The sequence below is a fragment of the Chelon labrosus genome (genome assembly GCF_963514085.1).
Source record: "Chelon labrosus genome assembly, chromosome: 21".
In the NCBI taxonomy this organism is placed as follows: Eukaryota; Metazoa; Chordata; class Actinopteri; order Mugiliformes; family Mugilidae; genus Chelon; species Chelon labrosus.
In genome coordinates, this window is record NC_140354.1 from 11,533,137 (window position 1) to 11,553,650 (window position 20,514).

The 20,514-nt window shown below is 44.0% G+C and overlaps 3 protein-coding genes across 3 annotated transcripts; all 3 read right to left on the reverse strand.

Annotated features, from left to right (window-relative positions):
* Positions 1-1,391: 1,391 nt before the first annotated feature.
* Positions 1,392-6,025, reverse strand: LOC311506488 (keratin, type I cytoskeletal 13-like). Its single transcript, XM_084570464.1, has 7 exons — positions 5,061-6,025; positions 4,423-4,505; positions 3,687-3,843; positions 3,392-3,553; positions 2,083-2,208; positions 1,780-2,000; positions 1,392-1,634 (listed from the first exon to the last, which is right to left on the reverse strand). Exons 1-7 carry the CDS (start codon positions 5,460-5,462, stop codon positions 1,544-1,546), a joined length of 1,242 nt encoding a protein of 413 aa, XP_084426590.1. The 5' UTR covers positions 5,463-6,025; the 3' UTR covers positions 1,392-1,543.
* Positions 6,026-9,965: 3,940 nt separating this feature from the next.
* Positions 9,966-13,291, reverse strand: LOC311506487 (keratin, type I cytoskeletal 13-like). The gene is made up of 7 exons (XM_084570463.1): positions 12,661-13,291; positions 12,024-12,106; positions 11,289-11,445; positions 10,994-11,155; positions 10,688-10,813; positions 10,385-10,605; positions 9,966-10,239 (listed from the first exon to the last, which is right to left on the reverse strand). The coding sequence occupies exons 1-7, from the start codon at positions 13,060-13,062 to the stop codon at positions 10,146-10,148; spliced, it is 1,245 nt and encodes a 414-aa protein (XP_084426589.1). The 5' UTR covers positions 13,063-13,291; the 3' UTR covers positions 9,966-10,145.
* A 2,565-nt stretch (positions 13,292-15,856) lies between these two features.
* LOC311506486 (keratin, type I cytoskeletal 13-like) lies at positions 15,857-18,374 on the reverse strand. Its single transcript, XM_084570462.1, has 7 exons — positions 17,848-18,374; positions 17,615-17,697; positions 17,245-17,401; positions 16,986-17,147; positions 16,642-16,767; positions 16,331-16,554; positions 15,857-16,054 (listed from the first exon to the last, which is right to left on the reverse strand). The coding sequence occupies exons 1-7, from the start codon at positions 18,298-18,300 to the stop codon at positions 15,928-15,930; spliced, it is 1,332 nt and encodes a 443-aa protein (XP_084426588.1). The 5' UTR covers positions 18,301-18,374; the 3' UTR covers positions 15,857-15,927.
* Positions 18,375-20,514: the final 2,140 nt, after the last annotated feature.

Below are 20,514 nucleotides of genomic sequence, written 5' to 3' on the forward strand. Positions count from 1 at the left end.
TACACACATGCACATATGCATGGGTGTGGTAGTGGGTGGAAAAGGGGACCTGACTACCCAGGGCCCGAGTAGGGAGAGGGCCCATGAAAAATGTTTTTGCTGCGTGCTTCGTGCACTGGCATGGATAGGGGCCCACTGACATTAAGAGTGTACAGGGCCCAGAATTTGGTGCTACGCCCCTGCACATATGCAATACACCACCCTAACCCCCAATCCCACGCCTTCGCCGCTTTCACCCCCCAGTGCGACAGGCGGGGTCCGAAGGCGGCGCCGAATGGCTGCTGCCGAGGATGCCTGTCTGCGCTGGAACATCTCCACCCCCCTTTCCCCAGTCCCCCGGTGCAAGTTGTTTTGAGTTCTTATGTTGTAAAGTGTGCTCATATGTGCTTATGTTGCTGAGGTTTTTTTTCCCGGTCCCACACTGTACCCCCCCCCAGAGGAGTGTAGTCTGGGAGCTGCTTTTTTTCTCCTCCCCTCTCCTCTTGTTTTTCTTCCCCTTTTCCTCCCCCCACTATTGTAATTTCCCTATTGCGGGACTAATTAAAGATTTTCTTATTCTTATAATTCTTATTCTTATATTCACAGTATTGTAATGAGAGAACCAACCAAGCAAAACTGCTCATTATCGTAGTTAGTTTAAGATCTTAGATAAGTAAAACATAAAAATATGTAGATTCACGCTGCAAAAAAGATTTTTCTTTAATTTTCTTGAGACCCCTCAGATCTGAGTTGGGGCCTGTTGACAACCGAGAGAGTGGAAATAAACCAAATCAGCGAATAAAATCTCATACTTGGGTGACATTTAAAATTGTCCATGGTTTTGCATGCTGATTATTTCCTAAATGTATCATGTGGATAGAGACAGTTTGTTAAATTAAAATATGTTTTACGTGGGGCCCCCGGGTCGTCACAATACACCCATCCTGCCAGTCCACTCAGAAGCAGCAGCAGCAGACATCCAGTCAGACTCTGTGGGTTTAGGTACTGATGTTTAAATGGTTTACATTTCAGAATAAAACATTGAATTCCTACTACTTTTTCTCTTTTGTCCACTTAAATTGAGTTTCAACTTCCTTCTGCAGTCCAAAGACATGCTTGTTAGGTTATTGTTAGGTTGAAGGGTTATTTGACTTGTCCAGGATGTTTCTTGCATTCCAGCCCAGTGCCCGCTGGGATAGTTTCTGGCCCTTTCCATCTCTGATAAATTTGTTTGTCTCTATAAATTCACTTCGAGGAAACGTCCCGCTGAAAGCAAGTTTTACTCATTTAACAGTGTGTACCGTTGTGTTTCAGGACAATCAGAAATATCTTACATTAATGACTTTTATTAAAGGAATATATTTAGTAACTTCATATAGTTAGGTTTAACCACCTGGGACTGCAGTGGTTCTTATTCTGGTTCATGATTAAAATACCAGTTTATAAAATGATAATGAAACATCAAACACACGTGATGGGCAGTTCTTCAGAAATGTTTTATTTGTTTAATTCTGAGAACGGTTGGCGACATGTTGACGGGTGTTTGTCGTCTGACGTCATCTACTTAGTTTTCCGAGATGACCGTTCCGTCTGTGCTGATCTCCTGGGTGACAATCACCACTTTACGGGTTGTAGTGGTGGTAGATGTGCTGGTGCTGTTAAAAGAAAATCCACAGTTATTCATCATCTGTGTAATTTCAGTAATAAGAAGTGGATACATTTGAATATACCATGCTTAGTAGCTGATTCCTAATTTTTGATTGATCACAGTATTATCCTAGTTTGGACTAGTCAGCTCACCTTGTCAGCTCTCCATCCAGCAGCCTCCTGTACTCGGCAATCTCTATCTCCAGCCTGGTCTTGGTGTCCAGCAGCACCCGGTAGTCTTGTCCTTGACGCTCGAGGTCGGCCCTCAGCTGAGCCAGCTGCTCCTCCAGAGCAGTCACCTGCCTTTGGTAACCTGACAGCATGCTGGCGAAGCTGCCCTGGGTGTCAGCAAGGGTTCCTTCCAAAGACGCTTTCTGAGGTGGGGAAGAAACTGGATTAGTATATTCAGAGAATCTGTCACTGAAGAAAACTGTCCAGGAAGTTGTAGAAACTCACCATGCTGAGCTGTGCTTGGAGCTCAATCTCCAGACTCTGCATTGAGCGTTTGACCTCTGTGATCTCAGAGCGTGACGACTGAAGAGTCTCTGTGCTCACAGCAACCTCCTTGTTGAGATCATCAGACTAGAAAAACAGGAAGAAGTCAGAACATCTGACACTTGATGAAACTTGTTTCATCAAGTTTTACTTATTTGTACATTTAACTCACTGAGTTAATGAACTTCCCTAGATATTTTTGAAGTTGGGTTGTAGTCATTAAAGGTGACATAGAATGATTGAACGGGGTATTTATCCTTGATCTGTGATGTGATATGCAGACAACAAAATTTTGGTTGGGTCTGTAATGCCTTAGAAGCTTCCTAAAAACCTCTCTCAGAAAGCTATATTAGGGTGGGGGATTTTAAACGCGTGGTTTTGCACCTATTTGGCGCCCCTTCGGGCTTAACTGGCAACCTCATTATGAAATGCAAGCACTTGACGCTGATTGGCTGCATTTGCTGCCACTCAAAAGAATGTAAACTTCGCTATAGAGAGCCGAAGTCCCGCCCCTCTACTTACCGAAGGGAGTTTTGGTCGGTTCTGTACGCGCCAGCATGCGGGACTTGTAGTTCGTTTAATTACGTATTTTCCATAGCGTTTTACTTAACTATCTTGCGACAAACTGTGACATTCTTGACATATAAAATCATTTTTTATTCTGAAAAACAACATATGTATAATCCAAGGCACAAGTCGATCGGGACCAGAAAATCATTTATCTTTCGCCATAGACTGCCGTTCACAAACGAAGTAGCAGTCTGTGGTTGAATGTAGTTGGAATCCAATTATAAATGAACAGCAGCCACGCATCTCGTGCATTTCTTTCGGTGGGAATGTAATGGAAAGTTTGCACACCGCTTGCACAGCCTGGAAGAGCACACCTCGGAACGCGACTCGCCATTTCGCCTTGAACTCCGCAAGCACTGCTGCAATGTACTTCCCGTTGGAGGCGAGAGGGCGGATGTATGCAAATTATTTTGAAGGGGAGGGAATTGAATGAGAGTGGGGGGGCAGTGAGATGCATTTACGTAATATGTATCCGTTGTTCAGATTGGGCCATTTTCTGGCTGACATTTCTAAAAGAGGAATTTCTATGAAACGGAGATGTTCAGAATGTCTAGCACTTTTCGTATGTTCGTGAATGCGGGCAGACTACCGTTATTCAACTAAGACAAGGTAAAAACGTTTTTTCATTCTCTGTCACCTTTAAAGGTAGGTGCTACACTCTCTTAAGTTGTGATAGTTGAATTTTTTATCAAGGACTCACCTTGGCCTGGAACCATGCCTCCAGGTCTCTGCGGTTCTTGGTGGCGACGGTCTCGTAGTGTTCTCTGATTCCGGCCATGACGACGGACAGATCCTGCTGAGGAGCGGCGTCCACCTCCACGTTCACCTGACCGCTCATCTGGGACCTCAGAGCCAGAAGGTCCTGTTGGAGGACACATCAAGATTGACGTTTTATGTTTTGTCAAAGTGTGACATCAGAACGTCCCCTGGTTTCTGTTATGGTACATCAGCTTTGATTAATGCCATCCTTCTTTTAACCATAGTTTCACGCTCACCTCCTCGTGGTTCCTCTTGAGATAGATCAGCTCCTCCTTCAGAGCTTCGATCTGCATCTCCAGGTCAGATCTTCCCAGCGTCAGCTCATCCAGGACCCTCTTCAGCCCGGTGATGTCGGCCTCCACGCTTTGGCGCATGGCCAGCTCATTCTCATACCTGCACACCAGCCAGCAACAACGATTGCATCAGCCAAAACAGTTAAGTTGCAGAGAGACCGTCTTCAGTTCATATCTATTCTTTCAGGACCTCTAGTGGTCATGGGGATTATAACTGTGACTCTTAACAAAAGGGTTGGTGTGGATGGTCTCTTCCAACAGTTGCAGCTGTCTTTCAGAATATTTTCCCTGAGCTGTTAAATTTAGGAATGAATTCAGAATCCATGTAATACTTTTTAAGCTCATTGGATTTTCAAGTCAAGCTGCTGCTTAGCTCTGCTTAAGGTAGCATATGTGAACAGATGATTTAACATGCTAGGTATTTAGGGACTGACTGAATGTTCAGCAACACAGCAGTTAAATAAAATTATACATGCATAAAATAAAGTCAATAAGAGTAAATAAAATGTTTTAAACCAACAGGAAAATATAAAATTAAGATGAAAAGGTTGGATCAGCTTACAGTGTACAGTTACTCCATCAAAAGGTTTGTAGCTGTGTCAGAAACTCTTATTGCTGGGCGAAGAGCTCATTTTGATAAACAAAATTATAAAAGAAGCATTCAAAAAAGTGTACTTACTTGACCCTGAAGTCATCTGAAGCCAGCTTGGCGTTATCAATTGCCAGGTACAGAGATCCATTTGAGCGGGTGGCGATGAAGAGCTGAAAGTAGAAGAAGTACAGATCGGTAAGTTTTAAATCTAAAGGTTGCTGGATGAGGATTCAAAGACAAACATTTGTAGATCTTTTCTAATCCTGAAAACAAAACTAGCTTCAGACACTAGGCGTGGCTGCAGTTTTATCCTATTTTAGATCAAACATTTGAAGGAAACTTCATTTTGGAACCAGCTGCCCCAGTTGTACTTTGATTTTGAGTTGTAGGACTGGTTGAATAAAAGATGAAAACATGCAAATTAAAGTCAAATTCCCCGCTGTTGTTTCACTCTTCATGTAAAACCAGAGAGCTGTAGCCTTGCTGTGTTTTGGGTGTGGCTGCACCTGTATCCCTCCTACAGGAAACAACGGCTCATGCCACAGGGGCTTTTCATGTCGGGAAAAGAAGGATTCAGTTTCAGGTTGCCAGCAAACATTGTGTCAAGACAATGGAGGCATCTTTCTTAGTACTTTGACATTACCTCACATTTCTTTAGTGCTTCTGCTCTTATCTGTAGCAATGCCACAAGCAAATATATCCTTAGAACCAAAGCCTGGTCTCACCTGGTCTTGCAGGGTGACGATCATGGCCTTGTGTGCAGTGCAGTCGTGGCCCGCTGGTTTGGTCTTGTTCTCCAGGAACTGCCTGATCTTCAGCTCCAGGTCGTTGTTGGCTGCCTCCAGCTTGCGCACCTTCTCCAGGTAGGTGGACAGGCGGTCGTTCAGGTTCTGCATGGCCATCTTCTTGTTGTCAGAGATGTCGATTGCATCGGTCAGGTTGAAGCCTCCTGAGCCTGAGGCAGAGGCAGATGCACCTACACGGGCACTGGAGGAGAAGGTGCTTGGGCTGCTCATGCTGGAGATTCTGACCCCGGCTCCTCCGGCACCACCGTACACACTGGGGGACCTGCCGGAACCCAGACGGGCCCCGCTGGAGTAGCTCATGGTGCGAGAGTAGGAGGACATGGTGGAGATCTTTGCCTGCTCTGGATGGAGACGAGGAGAGAATGCAGGGTAGGCTGTATTGAGCTGCTTTTATGCCTCTTGGAAACAGGGGAGGGGTTCAGGTGTTGTCCGCCTGCTCACCTGGGGGCAGGAGAATGACAAACAGAGCAGAAATTTTAAGTACACACATGCTATACCATGATATCATATCCAGCATCACATCTTATCTTGATTGTTTCTCTGTCCTGACTCCATCAATATATCTTCCTCTTCAGTGAAATCTACTTTTTGTCTAATCTCAATCTGATTTCACATTGGGACCCTCCTTTGTTTGGAGACACAGGGATTCTTGTTGCCATGTCCCAGCATGTCTGTTGTGTGTTGTATGGGTCCTCTCTGCTCTCGTATTGTGCAACCAAACAATGACATGCTCTGCACCCTTCACTCTGCGCCTCTACTGAAACTGTAATGAAACTAAGGCAGGCATGTTTTTTAAAATGAAACCAAGAGAATATATACATGGTAAAAAATGAAACTGATGAAAAGTGAGAAAAGTTTTTGGACAATGTGTGCGTGTGTGTGTGTGTGTGTGTGTGTCAGAAAAAAACCTGTTCAGTGTGGCAGTAAAATAGCCTGAATTCCTGCATGACACTTCAGGTTTCCTTTCACTCAGGTTATCTGACATCTGCATGTTTAAAAGCAGGTTCTCTGCAAGGTGAGCGACTGCCCAATCCCGTCCATCAACACTGTGACAGATTAAAGCAGTTTTTACACACTTAATTTAGCAAAAGTAAGTCTCAGCTTGAAATGTTATCTCAGTAAAAACACACTCTTTATCTACTTTGACTCGTCTTAGTTCTCAGTCATGGCAAATTGATTCCAGTGCAGCATGTTGTCTCACTAAACATGCCTGATTAGGACTAGATGTGTGTGTTGTGAATACTGAGGGCGTAAAGGTGAGTAAAGGTTAATAATCTGTTTGTTCATGAGCAGTATCTTGTGACTGCAGGATTAAAACTGAGTAGGACTGTATTTCTGCTGCTTCCTGCCCCAGTTGGGTGTTTTTGCTCGCAATAAACCTGACCTCTTTTTACGAGCTGGGGGATCAGCACAAACGCCACATGCAAATCTTTGCTGGGTGTCGACATGGTTACTTTTTTATGCGTGGAAGATTAACCCTTGTGTACTGTTCGGGATGAAAACAGCCACTTGGACTCACTTTTTGCTCTTAGTTTGACCACAACTTTCATCGTATTGCAGCAAATGGAATGATTTTTGCTGAGGAACCTTAATTTGACATAAATTTTTAAAATACGATCACAACATTTCCAAAGGAGGCAGGTCTCCTGGGGCCAGAGAGCAAACAGGTGAGATCCTGCAGGTCGGGTAGGTTTATTCTCTGCACATCACAGATGGCCCCTGTGTCTCCAGACTGTGTCTCAGGAGGTCCTGAAGGCTGCGAGGATCGACTGAAGATCGGGTCCCGTCAGTCCACGTGGAGCCGCAGCTCCAGGTAAGTCACAATGAGATGAGTTAACTTTTGTGTGGAATTCTGAAGTCTCAGCTGCTTCAGCTGAATGAACATTGCCCCAAATCCAGTTTCACAGCTCCTTCTTCTTTTATTCATGCAAACATATTCTTTATTTAACATATTATATTTCTCCAGCACTCAACGAAGGCGGATGCATCTCACTCTCTCTCCCCTCTCCCTTATCTTCCCTGCTTTGCTTCTCATGTCTCGTCCTGTCTTGTCTCAAACTTTGGGAGCCTCTCTCCGCATTGCTCTCCAAATTTAAAATCATGGAATTGGTCAACTGGTCTCTCAACGCAATTGACAGAATCTTCTCGACAAGAAGCTCAGGTTCTTTTGCCACTGGATACATGATGGACTCCTGGGAGAAGTGGAGGGTCGTGTGCCTGGCGTTTCTTTCCGTTGGGGACATCAAGGATCTTTACATATTTGGAACCATGATAACAGGCTGATTGGATTAGGCAGAGGCGGTTCTGGCTAGATTTACGCCCTGGGCGAACCATCCCTCCCCCGTAGACGACTGCACAGATTTTTTTTTTTATTTTTCATTTTTCACATAACCCCATTAATTACATGTAGGTATATGGATCTATGTTAATTTTAGGAATGAAATGCAATTTATTTGGAAGCAGTTTGTGTTGTGTGGCCTGGGATCAGTCTATCCCTCGCCCCCCTCCCCCTTGCCTCTTCTGACACACACACAACCTGTATGACTCTCAGCAGCAAGTTGACGGACAATGAGGGCGCCCCGGCGCCCACTCCACTAACTTGACATGGAAATGAGCGGTAGTCTCGAACAGTGGTTTTCAAAGTGGGGGCCGCTAAGGGGGCCTCAGACAATTGGAGATTAGCTTCCCCGGCCAGAAGCTAATGTTGTTTGGGGGCCTTGGCATGGAAGAGTTTGGGAACCCCTGGTCTAGAAAACTGGTGTGTTTTGTTTAGAGTTTTTTTTTTTTTTTTTTTTTGAGGACGCTCGTGCGCCCTCACATAGATTGCGCCCTGGGCGGCTGCCCACATTGCCCATAGCAAAAACCGGCCCTGGGATTAGGCATTGTCCTGGTGTATCGGAAAATTCGGAAGACGGTGTCAGCAGTCCAAAGCCCCATGAAGCTGCCCGACGTGATTGATGGAGTGAGCAGAGCTGTTAGCGCTCAGACTGTGGGTATAAACCGCAACATGGAAAACACCTTGGAAAGAGCTATCAGCGCACTGACTGTGGTTATAAATCGCAACATGGTTAACATCTTGGACAGAGCTGTTTGTGCTCAGACTGTGGTCATTAACCGCAACATGGAAAACATCTTGGAGAAGTTTTCGGCTTTGCAAAGGCGAATGAATGGATTTGAAGACCAGAATGGACAAATAGAGTAAGTCGTGTCCATTGAAACGCGACTACTCGCCCTAACCCAAACAATCATAATCTAATCTGCATTCCAACCCCCCTAGGAGATCGCTGCAGTGAGACGCTCTGTCCTATTCCTCCCTCCCTTCCTTCACGGACACCTGTTGATGGTTGACTCCTCCATGGCAACCTGCTGTGTTATTGCGATGACATCCTGCGAACTGAGGCACTGATTGGGAGGCTAGACGAAGCGACTCTCCAGGCTTATGTACACACACGCACCCACGGACACTTACACACATGCACATATGCATGGGTGTGGTAGTGGGTGGAAAAGGGGACCTGACTACCCAGGGCCCGAGTAGGGAGAGGGCCCATGAAAAATGTTTTTGATGCGTGCTTCGTGCACTGGCATGGATAGGGGCCCACTGACATTAAGAGTGTACAGGGCCCAGAATTTGGTGCTACGCCCCTGCACATATGCAATACACCACCCTAACCCCCAATCCCACGCCTTCGCCGCTTTCACCCCCCAGTGCGACAGGCGGGGTCCGAAGGCGGCGCCGAATGGCTGCTGCCGAGGATGCCTGTCTGCGCTGGAACATCTCCACCCCCCTTTCCCCAGTCCCCCGGTGCAAGTTGTTTTGAGTTCTTATGTTGTAAAGTGTGCTCATATGTGCTTATGTTGCTGAGGTTTTTTTTCCCGGTCCCACACTGTACCCCCCCCAGAGGAGTGTAGTCTGGGAGCTGCTTTTTTTCTCCTCCCCTCTCATCTTGTTTTTCTTCCCCTTTTCCTCCCCCCACTATTGTAATTTCCCTATTGCGGGACTAATTAAAGATTTTCTTATTCTTATAATTCTTATTCTTATATTCACAGTATTGTAATGAGAGAACCAACCAAGCAAAACTGCTCATTATCGTAGTTAGTTTAAGATCTTAGATAAGTAAAACATAAAAATATGTAGATTCACGCTGCAAAAAAGATTTTTCTTTAATTTTCTTGAGACCCCTCAGATCTGAGTTGGGGCCTGTTGACAACCGAGAGAGTGGAAATAAACCAAATCAGCGAATAAAATCTCATACTTGGGTGACATTTAAAATTGTCCATGGTTTTGCATGCTGATTATTTCCTAAATGTATCATGTGGATAGAGACAGTTTGTTAAATTAAAGTATGTTTTACGTGGGGCCCCCGGGTCGTCACAATACACCCATCCTGCCAGTCCACTCAGAAGCAGCAGCAGCAGACATCCAGTCAGACTCTGTGGGTTTAGGTACTGATGTTTAAATGGTTTACATTTCAGAATAAAACATTGAATTCCTACAACTTTTTCTCTTTTGTCCACTTAAATTGAGTTTCAACTTCCTTCTGCAGTCCAAAGACATGCTTGTTAGGTTATTGTTAGGTTGAAGGGTTATTTGACTTGTCCAGGATGTTTCTTGCATTCCAGCCCAGTGCCCGCTGGGATAGTTTCTGGCCCTTTCCATCTCTGATAAATTTGTTTGTCTCTATAAATTCACTTCGAGGAAACGTCCCGCTGAAAGCAAGTTTTACTCATTTAACAGTGTGTACCGTTGTGTTTCAGGACAATCAGAAATATCTTACATTAATGACTTTTATTAAAGGAATATATTTAGTAACTTCATATAGTTAGGTTTAACCACCTGGGACTGCAGTGGTTCTTATTCTGGTTCATGATTAAAATACCAGTTTATAAAATGATAATGAAACATCAAACACACGTGATGGGCAGTTCTTCAGAAATGTTTTATTTGTTTAATTCTGAGAACGGTTGGCGACGTGTTGACGGGTGTTTGTCGTCTGACGTCATCTACTTATTTTCTGAGATGACCGTTCCATCTGCGCTGATCTCCTGGGTGACAATCACCACTTTACGGGTTGTAGTGGTGGTAGATGTGCTGGTGCTGTTAAAAGAAAATCCACAGTTATTCATCATCTGTGTAATTTCAGTAATAAGAAGTGGATACATTTGAATATACCATGCTTAGTAGCTGATTCCTAATTTTTGATTGATCACAGTATTATCCTGGTTTGGACTAGTCAGCTCACCTTGTCAGCTCTCCATCCAGCAGCCTCCTGTACTCGGCAATCTCTATCTCCAGCCTGGTCTTGGTGTCCAGCAGCACCCGGTAGTCTTGTCCTTGACGCTCGAGGTCGGCCCTCAGCTGAGCCAGCTGCTCCTCCAGAGCAGTCACCTGCCTTTGGTAACCTGACAGCATGCTGGCGAACCTGCCCTGGGTGTCAGCAAGGGTTCCTTCCAAAGACGCTTTCTGAGGTGGGGAAGAAACTGGATTAGTATATTCAGAGAATCTGTCACTGAAGAAAACTGTCCAGGAAGTTGTAGAAACTCACCATGCTGAGCTGTGATTGGAGCTCAATCTCCAGACTCTGCATTGAGCGTTTGACCTCTGTGATCTCAGAGCGTGACGACTGAAGAGTCTCTGTGCTCACAGCAACCTCCTTGTTGATATCCTCAGACTAAAAAAACAGGAAGAAGTCAGAACATCTGACACTTGATGAAACTTGTTTTCATTTGAACATTTAACTCATTGAGTTAATTAACTTCCCTAGATATTTTTGAAGTTGGGTTGTAGTCATTAAAGGTAGGTACTACACTCTCTTAAGTTGTAATAGTTGAATTTTTTATCAAGGACTCACCTTGGCCTGGAACCATGCCTCCAGGTCTCTGCGGTTCTTGGTGGCGACGGTCTCGTAGTGTTCTCTGATTCCGGCCATGACGACGGACAGATCCTGCTGAGGAGCGGCGTCCACCTCCACATTCACCTGACCGCTCATCTGGGACCTCAGAGCCAGAAGGTCCTGTTGGAGGACACATCCAGATTGACGTTTTATGTTTTGTCAAAGTGTGACATCAGAACGTCCCCTGGTTTCTGTTATGGTACATCAGCTTTGATTAATGCCATCCTTCTTTTAACCATAGTTTCACGCTCACCTCCTCGTGGTTCCTCCTGAGATAGATCAGCTCCTCCTTCAGAGCTTCGATCTGCATCTCCAGGTCAGATCTTCCCAGCGTCAGCTCATCCAGGACCCTCTTCAGCCCGGTGATGTCGGCCTCCACGCTTTGGCGCATGGCCAGCTCGTTCTCATACCTGCACACCAGTCAGCAACAACGATTGCATCAGCCAAAACAGTTAAGTTGCAGAGAGACCGTCTTTAGTTCATATCTATTCTTTCAGGACCTGTAGTGGTCATGGGGATTATAACTGTGACTCTTACTAAAAGGGTTGGTGTGGATGGTCTCTTCCAACAGTTGCAGCTGTCTTTCAGAATATTTTCCCTGAGCTGTTAAATTTAGGAATGAATTCAGAATCCATCTAATACTTTTTAAGCTCATTGGATTTTCAAGTCAAGCTGCTGCTTAGCTCTGCTTAAGGTAGCATATGTGAACAGATGATTTAAAATGCTAAGCATTTAGGGACTGACTGAATGTTCAGCAACACAGCAATTAAATAAAATTATACATGCATAAAATAAAGTCAATAAGAGTAAATAAAATGTTTTAAACCAACAGGAAAATATAAAATTAAGATGAAAAGGTTGGATCAGCTTACAGTGTACAGTTACTCCATCAAAAGGTTTGTAGCTGTGTCAGAAACTCTTATTGCTGAGCAAAGAGCTTATTTTGACAAAAGAATTACAAAAGAAGCGTTCAAAAAAATGTACTTACTTGACCCTGAAGTCATCTGAAGCCAGCTTGGCGTTATCAATTGCCAAGTACAGAGATCCATTTGAGCGGGTGGCGATGAAGAGCTGAAAGTAGAAGGAGTACAGATCGGTAAGTTTTAAATCTAAAGGTTGCTGGATGAGGATTCAAAGACAAATATTTGTAGATCTTTTCTAATCCTGAAAACAAAACTAGCTTCAGACACTAGGCGTGGCTGCAGTTTTATCCTATTTTAGATCAAACATTTGAAAAAACTTTAGTTTGGAACCAGCTGCCCCAGTTGTTCTTTGATTTTGAGTTGTAGATCTGGTTGAATAAAAGATGAAAACATGCAAATTAAAGTCAAATTCCCCATTGTTGTTTCACTCTTCATGTAAAACCAGAGAGCTGTAGCCTTGCTGTGTTTTGGGTGTGGCTGCACCTGTATCCCTCCTACAGGAAACAGCGGCTCATGCCACAGGGGCTTTTCATGTCGGGAAAACAAGGATTCAGTTTCAAGTTGCCAGCAAACATTGTTTCAAGACAATGGAGGCATCTTTCTTAGTACTTTGACATTACCTCACATTTCTTTTGTGCTTCTGCTCTTATCTGTAGCAATGCCACAAGCAAATATATCCTTAGAACCAAAGCCTGGCCTCACCTGGTCTTGCAGGGTGACGATCATGGCCTTGTGTGCAGTGCAGTCGTGGCCCGCTGGTTTGGTCTTGTTCTCCAGGAACTGCCTGATCTTCAGCTCCAGGTCGGTGTTGGCTGCCTCCAGCTTGCGCACCTTCTCCAGGTAGGTGGACAGGCGGTCGTTCAGGTTCTGCATGGCCATCTTCTTGTTGTCAGAGATGTCGATGGCATCGGACAGGTTGAAGCCTCCTGAGCCTGAGGCAGAGGCAGATGCACCTACACGGGCACTGGAGGAGAAGGTGCTTGGGCTGCTCATGCTGGAGATTCTGACCCCGGCTCCTCCGGCACCACCGTACACGCTGGGTGACCTGCCGGAACCCAGACGTGACCCGCTGGAGTAGCTCATGGTGCGAGAGTAGGAGGACATGGTGGAGATCTTTGCCTGCTCTGGATGGAGACGAGGAGAGAATGCAGGGTAGGCTGTACTGAGCTGCTTTTATGCCTCTTGGAAACAGGGGAGGGGTTCAGGTGTTGTCTGCCTGCTCGCCTGGGGGCAGGAGAATGACAAACAGAGCAGGAATTTGAAGTACACACATGCTATACCATGATATCATATCCAGCATCACATCTGATCTTGAATGTTTCTCTGTTGACTCCATCAATATATCTTCCTCTTCAGTGAAATCTACTTTTTGTCTAATCTCAATCTGATTTCACATTGGGACCCTCCTTTGTTTGGGGACTCAGGGATTCTTGTTGCCATGTCCCAGCATGTCTGTTGTGTGTTGTATGGGTCCTCTCTGCTCTCGTATTGTGCAACCAAACAATGACATGCTCTGCACCCTTCACTCTGCGCCTCTACTGAAACTGTAATGAAACTAAGGCAGGCACGTTTTTTAAAATGAAACCAAGAGAATATATACGTGGTAAAAAATGAAACTGATGAAAAGTGAGAAAAGTTTTTGGACATTGTGTGCGTGTGTGTGTGTGTGTGTGTGTGTGTCAGAATAAAACCTGTTCAGTGTGGCAGTAAAATAGCCTGAATTCCTGCATGACACTTCAGGTTTCCTTTCACTCAGGTTATCTGGCATCTGCATGTTTAAAAGCAGGTTCTTTTCAAGGTGAGCGACTGGCCGATCCCGTCCATCAACACTGTGACAGATTAAAGCAGTTTTTACACACTTAATTTAGCAAAAGTAAGTCTCAGCTTGAAATGTTATCTCAGTAAAAACACACTCTTTATCTACTTTGACTCGTCTTGGTTTATAAAAAACAGTCATGGCAAATTGATTCCAGTGCAGCATGTTGTCTCACTAAACATGCCTGATTAGGACTAGATGTGTGCGTTGTGAATACTGAGGGCGTAAAGGTGAGTAAAGGTTAATAATCTGTTTGTTCATGAGCAGTATCTTGTGACTGCAGGATTAAAACTGAGTAGGACTGTATTTCTGCTGCTTCCTGCCCCAATTGGGTGTTTTTGCTCGCAATAAACCTGACCTCTTTTTACGAGCTGAGGGATCAGCACAAACGCCACATGCAAATCTTTGCTGGGTGTCGACATGGTTACTTTTTTATGCGTGGAAGATTAACCCTTGTGTACTGCTCGGGATGAAAACAGCCACTTGGAGTCACTTTTTGCTCTTAGTTTGAACACAACTTTCATCGTATTGCAGCAAATGGAATGATTTTTGCTGAGGATCCTTAATTTTACATACATTTTTAAAATACGATCTCAACATTTTCAATAGGGCAATTGTACGGGAGTTTTATTGAAAAACCGGTTGCTGCACAAAAACAAAATATGCGTCAAAGTCAGTGACGTCACTAATCTTTGACATATCCAAGACTGTGATAACGAGTAAAAAAATATCCTGTCTTCATTCTTTTTGTATATGGAAAACATCTCATTTTGTGTTTTTCCCCTCCCAAAATCAGTGACTTCATCTTCACAATTGGCACTTACAGGGTTAAAATCTTGATTAGTTTGTTTTAATATTTTGCAGTTTTGATCAGTACTGAGGTTGATTAACAGATTTATGCAAAAAAAGAAGTTGAGAAAAATATTCACTTCCATTTAAAAATGTCCCCATAGGTCCCATGTCTGAACCCTATGCAACTCACCTGTCCCCATCTCATATATGTTTTACTGCAGTTTAAGTGTAACAGTTAGCTGCTTTCAGCCATAGTGTTTTTGAACGGTACACAAGGGTTAACTCTGGACAGAAAACTCTTATCGATATGAGTGCTGCACTCGTCTGAAACGTATTTGAGCGGCATGAACTTGCTGGATGTGTCTTGCATTAGACATGGGCAAAGACAAAAGCCTTCCACCCTGGGGGGACACCGCTGACCTCGAAGGAATGCAAAGATGCTGCAGGGTCTAAAATATTTTCAGAAATGCTTTTGCATGTGTGTCTTTCTAATAATGTCCCCATTTTTGTGGACACCGAACACATTTCTGACGAAATCACAGGACACAGTTTTCTTGACATAAAGACATTTTCCTCAAAACATGATTTTGTGAATCTAGGATGTTTTTGTACAATAAGAACATTTTTGTCTTTATTTGTTGTCTTTGCACGGCTGAATGTTGGCATTCATTACAGATGCCTCTCTGAAATGTCTACTAGTTGATAAATGACAGAAGAAAACGGTGAAGAGGTCCCACAGAAACATTGTCAGACTTTACATGTGCTGGTGTGAATCTGACTTTTTCAGTTTTTATTTCTGGAGAGATCCCAATAATCTATTGCTGTATTTTATTTGGACTTGCATGCTGCCTCTTAAGTGGCCACTTTACATCACATTGTGATTAATTATTTTGCTTCGCAACTGTTGTTTTTCCACTTTGCTTCACCAAGAGCCCATTTGCTCAACTGGTTCATCCTGCTCTTGTACAATCTCTTTGTTTTCATCCTTCCATTCATCTCACTCCTTCTTTGCACTGACAATCACACACAAACACTGCATCCAACTAGAAAATATTCACTAGCCTATTATCAGTAAAGTAAGGGGTGATTGAGCTTTCATTGAATGATAGAATAATTCTTTTAATGTTTATAAAGATGCAATCTAAGTAGTCATTTCAATTTTTATTTCTGGAAGCCTTATTCCTAGCCCTCATCACACATCCTTTCTTCTTTGTGTACCACCTGATGGTCATTAGAGAAACTGCAGCGTCAGACATTTGAATTCAGACTGAACAGAAGACACAACAGACGTTTTATTTTTAAAGACCTCAGCAGACTTTTATTGCGTTTCTTGTTTCTGTGAGGATGCCCTCTCCTGGAGCTCACAGTTCCTTACTCTCTCTGGAGGAGCTCACCACCTTTCCATCCACCACCTCCTCTATGATGACTATTTGTTTTTTGGTGACGGTGGAACTGCTGGATGTGGAGGATGCAGAGGAGACAGAAATGCTGCAGGAGGAGACAAATGGAACAGTTAGATTTAATACAGATTTGATGGCTGAATACAAGTAATATCATCTAAAATGTTTTGTCTTTGGAGAGAGAGCTTGTGTTGCAGTAGTGCAGTAAAAGTCTTGCCACCACCTTTATGCAGATGACACACTTCTGTTCTTGTCAGTATTGGTTTGTTATTGTTGATACAATGGCCACATTGAAACATCCAGTCTAAACATTTGGGACTTTTTTTTTTATAGAAACACGTTTTTAGAGGTACAGATCTCTCACCTGCCGGAGGCCTCTCCGTCCAGCAGCCTCCTGTACTCTGCGATCTCCATCTCTAGTCTGGTCTTGATGTCCAGCAGCATCTGGTATTCTTGCCCTTGACGCTCGAGGTCGGCCCTCAGCCGTGTCAACTGATCCTCCAACGACATCACCTGGTTCTGATAACCTCCTAGCTGCATGGCGTACCGGCTCTGCGTCTCAGACAGTGTGCCTTCCAACCCCGCTTTCTGCAGGAGATGAAGAAATGGCTTGTTGTGTTTGTCGCATCAGAAAAGCATTGAATAAAACAACAGTTTTTGCGCTGTGATGTTTACCATGCTAAGCTGAGACTGCAGCTCTATCTCGAGGGCCTGCAGTGTTCGTTTGAGCTCTGTGATCTCTGATTTGGTTGTTTGGAGGACTTCTGTGCTGGCGGCGACTTCTTTGTTTAGTGATTCTGACTGTGGAGGAGCAACAACAGCATGGTCACAACATGTAGAACTATTCATTTATTCATCCACACTACATAGAATATACAACAGCAGTATTTTTATTTATTTATGTAATTATATTGACTTCTTTTCCTTGTTCACATTATATGTGAGCACAAAAACAACCAAATGTAACAGTCAGTCTGGGCCAAACCAACGTGAAAATAAAAAAAAAATCCTGTTCTCACCTTGGCCTGGAACCAGTTCTCCAGTTCCCTGTTGTTCTTGGCGGCGACGGATTCATATTGCTCTCTGATCTCCTCCATGACCTTGGAGAGATCTTCTTGTGGAGCGGCGTCCAACTCCACATTCACCTGGCCGCTCATTTGAGACCGCATGGCCAGCAGCTCCTTCAGATACGACAAAGAGACAAAACGCCAGTGTGATTTAAAAAGCCCACATCTTATTTAACCCCAAACCAGACCCCTTCAACGAGAGATCACTGACCTCCTCGTGGTTCTTCTTGAGGAAGATCAGCTCCTCCTTCAGACCCTCGATCTGCATCTCCAGGTCGGCCCTGGCTAGAGTGAGCTCGTCCAGGAGTCTCCTGAGCCCGGCGATGTCGGCCTCCACTGACTGACGCATGGACAGCTCGCTCTCATACCTGGAGCAGAACATAAAGCATTCATTTCTACATTTGCTGCGGATAGTTGTGTTCAGCTACCAAAAACACTGATTTCTATAAATTTATGGAGCTAACGAAGAATGTTTTAATAGGTAGAGAAAATATAAAATGACTTGGATAGCTTTTAGCTCTTATTTAATGTGTTGTAAGAGATGCCTGAACTTTTTATCAGTAAAGAAGTAATTCACTCACTTGAGCCTGAAGTCTTCAGAGGCCAGCTTGGCGTTGTCAATGGAGAGGTAGATGCCTCCGTTGGCTTTGGTTGCATCCTGGATCTGGAAAATAAAAATGGACATCCATGTGAACAAACTTAAAACTAAGAGCTGATCTTGCAGACAGAAACAAGAAAACAATAAATGAGGTGACGCTGAGAGTGTACACATCTACCTGTTGATGGTCACGTGACTAAACAAAGTTGAGCCTACCTTTCCCTGGAGCTCTGCGATGGTGAGAAAGTAGGCACTGTAGTCTCTGGCAGATGGGGATGTCTTGCTCTCCAGGAACTGCCTGATCTTCAGCTCCAGGTCGGCGTTGGCTGTCTCCAACTTGCGCACCTTTTCCAGGTAGGTGGCCAGGCGGTCGTTCAGGTTCTGCATGGTGGCCTTCTCGTTGGCTGAGACGCCCACGCTGTCGCCGCCACTGCCACCGCCAAATCCAGAGCCAAATCCATACGCAGCACCGCCTGCTCCACCTGCTCCACCTCCACCGCTGTAGCTGAAGCTATAGCCAGCTCCACCACCTCCACCACTGCTGCCACCATACATGGACATGGAGGAGCCAGCGGAAGACATCCTGACAGAGCCTCCGATGGCTCCAGACATGGACCTACTGCTGCCGTAGGCTCCACCGCTGGACCTGCCTGCTCTGGTAAAGGACATCGTTTTGTTGTTTTTTTTTTGTGGTGATGATGAGGAAGCTGTCTTTCTGCTTCAGCCACAAAGGAGAAAGTGTAGAGCACAGAGAGTCGCTCACTTTTATACAGTTAGAGGAGATAGTGAGGAGGAGGAGGGAAAGATGGCGCGCTTATGCCAAATCTGGGAGGAGACACCTGTCCTTATTTAACTCATAAACAGCAGAAAACATAATGGTTTTGGGTGTGTCTGAGAAATGTGGAATCCACTAATAAGCTGTGCAGTGAAATACTGGACTTTCTTGCCAACTTTTGCTTCACATCATAGATCTGTGCACAAAGAGTGATGGAATCTCTGCAGGGCCAGACACGAACATTTAGATATAACCACCTTTTCGCTGCAGGCATGAACACCCCCCCGCCCCCAGAGCCCCCCACCCCTCCCCCCATCTCTGCTGGGTACCTTTTGACTGCAGATTGTGTCAAGCAGAGCCCATGCCGGTTTAAAGAGTAAACCACTGTCTTGACCACGATGAGCTGTTTAATCTTGAGCAAACAAAGCTGACAATAAGAGGCTCAGGAGCGTCTGATTACATTGACTTCAGGTCAGTGACACCATGCAGAGGTAGGGTAAACCCTAGAGCGACCAAAGTTCCTCAAGATTCCTTATAAATCTGCATATCTTGAGAGAAATTCTCCACATTGATTATGTCACGTAAAATTGCCCAAAATTGAAGCTGGAGCTTAAATTCTTAATATATGTGACACCGTTCTTCATATTCTTCTAGGGCATAATGGATCCGTTTTATCTCTCACTGATTGGATATAAATACATCAAGATCATTTATGTGTCACAACATGTACCACGAAGAAATGCAGCTTTAATGATTTGACTGAAAAGAACTTTTGGGTGTATCCCTGTACTTTGCCGCTGCAGGCGTGTTCCTGTCATCTCCAACTGCTAATCGCAGGCTGCAGGGGAAACTAACAAGTATGTTCACTTGACATCAATGTGTGTTTAAGGCCAGTAAAACCTTTACTAAAGGCATAAGTTGCAGAACTTGTTTTGACTCTGATGTTTTACCTAGCAGCCAAACACACACTTTTACATCTTACAAATTAAGTGCACAAAGAGGTTAAAATATACTCAATAGACAAAAATAAAAAAGTATATTGTATTAACTGCTTTTGAATCTGACCTGGACAAGTGTGGATTCAGAAATCTGAAACTGAAGAATCTTTTGCTGGTCTGAGATAAACCAGTCCAGACACAATGAATAACTGTGTCACAATTTTTTCACAATGTGTCACTCAGCTACAGAGGATATAAAATGTCTTGATTTGGGAATATTTTCCCACTCTTCTTTGCAAATCTGTCCCAGATCTGTCAAATTCATTGTTTCATCCACTTTCACTAATGATCCAAGAAGAAAAGCAGCCCCAACGCATGATGCTGTGACCACCATGCTTCACTGTGCCTACAGTATTGATTCGCTGATGTGGTGTGCTGTTTGTTGCACCATTTTGTGCAAAAAGTTCATTAACAACACATTTTTCCCCATGGTTCTGGGAGACTGGACATGTTTTTGTTTGGTAAAGTTGGTGTCTTGGATGTGTCTTTCATCAGAAAAAACTCCCATAGCCACAGTCGACCTCTTGACCGCCTGTCTGACCAGGTTTCTCTCAGTGTTTGACATCTTAATGAGAACTAAACCAAGGATGACTGATACAATACACTGAAGCCAAAGACAGGGAGCAGTTTGGGGGTTGTTTGCCTTGATCAAGGGCATTTAAGCTGTGGATGTTGAGGGGATTGATACCAGTGACCCTATGGATCAAAATATGCTTTTCTAAACTTTAGTCTAGAGCTGCTAACCAATAGATGCTTTTTATAAACTGCCTGTCTCAGATAATCTTTTTTTACAAAATGACAATGTATACAATATAATGATATGAGTGAGCATATTACAGAATGACACAACATAAGATAAATTATAACAATATTGTACTGCTTTTTTTTTTTTTTTTTTGTAATGGTGAGTCCCACCCTGCAGTACATGGCTCTCCAATAAGTATTACCACAACAACAAACCTCAATCTAATACAGTCAAAGTAATGCTCTTGACATACAGTAGAAAAGGGTTCCATATTTTAACAAATTTATTTTGGGAACCAGATACAGAAAACCTTATTTTTACTAGTTCAATGAAATTTAGCACATGCCGGATCCATGGCATGTGAG

Coding starts and splice junctions, on each gene's coding strand:
- LOC311506487 (XM_084570463.1), bottom strand. CDS start 13,062: ATGTCCTCCTACTCTCGCACCATGAGCTACTCCAGCGGGTCACGTCTG. Junction 12,107..12,660: donor TCGTCACCCTGCAAGACCAG/GTGAGGCCAGGC, acceptor TTCTACTTTCAG/CTCTTCATCGCCACCCGCTC. Junction 10,814..10,993: donor AGGCATGGTTCCAGGCCAAG/GTGAGTCCTTGA, acceptor CTGTTTTTTTAG/TCTGAGGATATCAACAAGGA.
- LOC311506488 (XM_084570464.1), bottom strand. CDS start 5,462: ATGTCCTCCTACTCTCGCACCATGAGCTACTCCAGCGGGGCCCGTCTG. Junction 3,844..4,422: donor TCAGATGACTTCAGGGTCAA/GTAAGTACACTT, acceptor GCTGGTGTGCAG/GTATGAGAATGAGCTGGCCA. Junction 3,554..3,686: donor TCAAGAGGAACCACGAGGAG/GTGAGCGTGAAA, acceptor GTCCTCCAACAG/GACCTTCTGGCTCTGAGGTC.
- LOC311506486 (XM_084570462.1), bottom strand. CDS start 18,300: ATGTCCTTTACCAGAGCAGGCAGGTCCAGCGGTGGAGCCTACGGCAGC. Junction 17,148..17,244: donor TCAAGAAGAACCACGAGGAG/GTCAGTGATCTC, acceptor TCGTATCTGAAG/GAGCTGCTGGCCATGCGGTC. Junction 16,555..16,641: donor TGCAGTCTCAGCTTAGCATG/GTAAACATCACA, acceptor CATCTCCTGCAG/AAAGCGGGGTTGGAAGGCAC.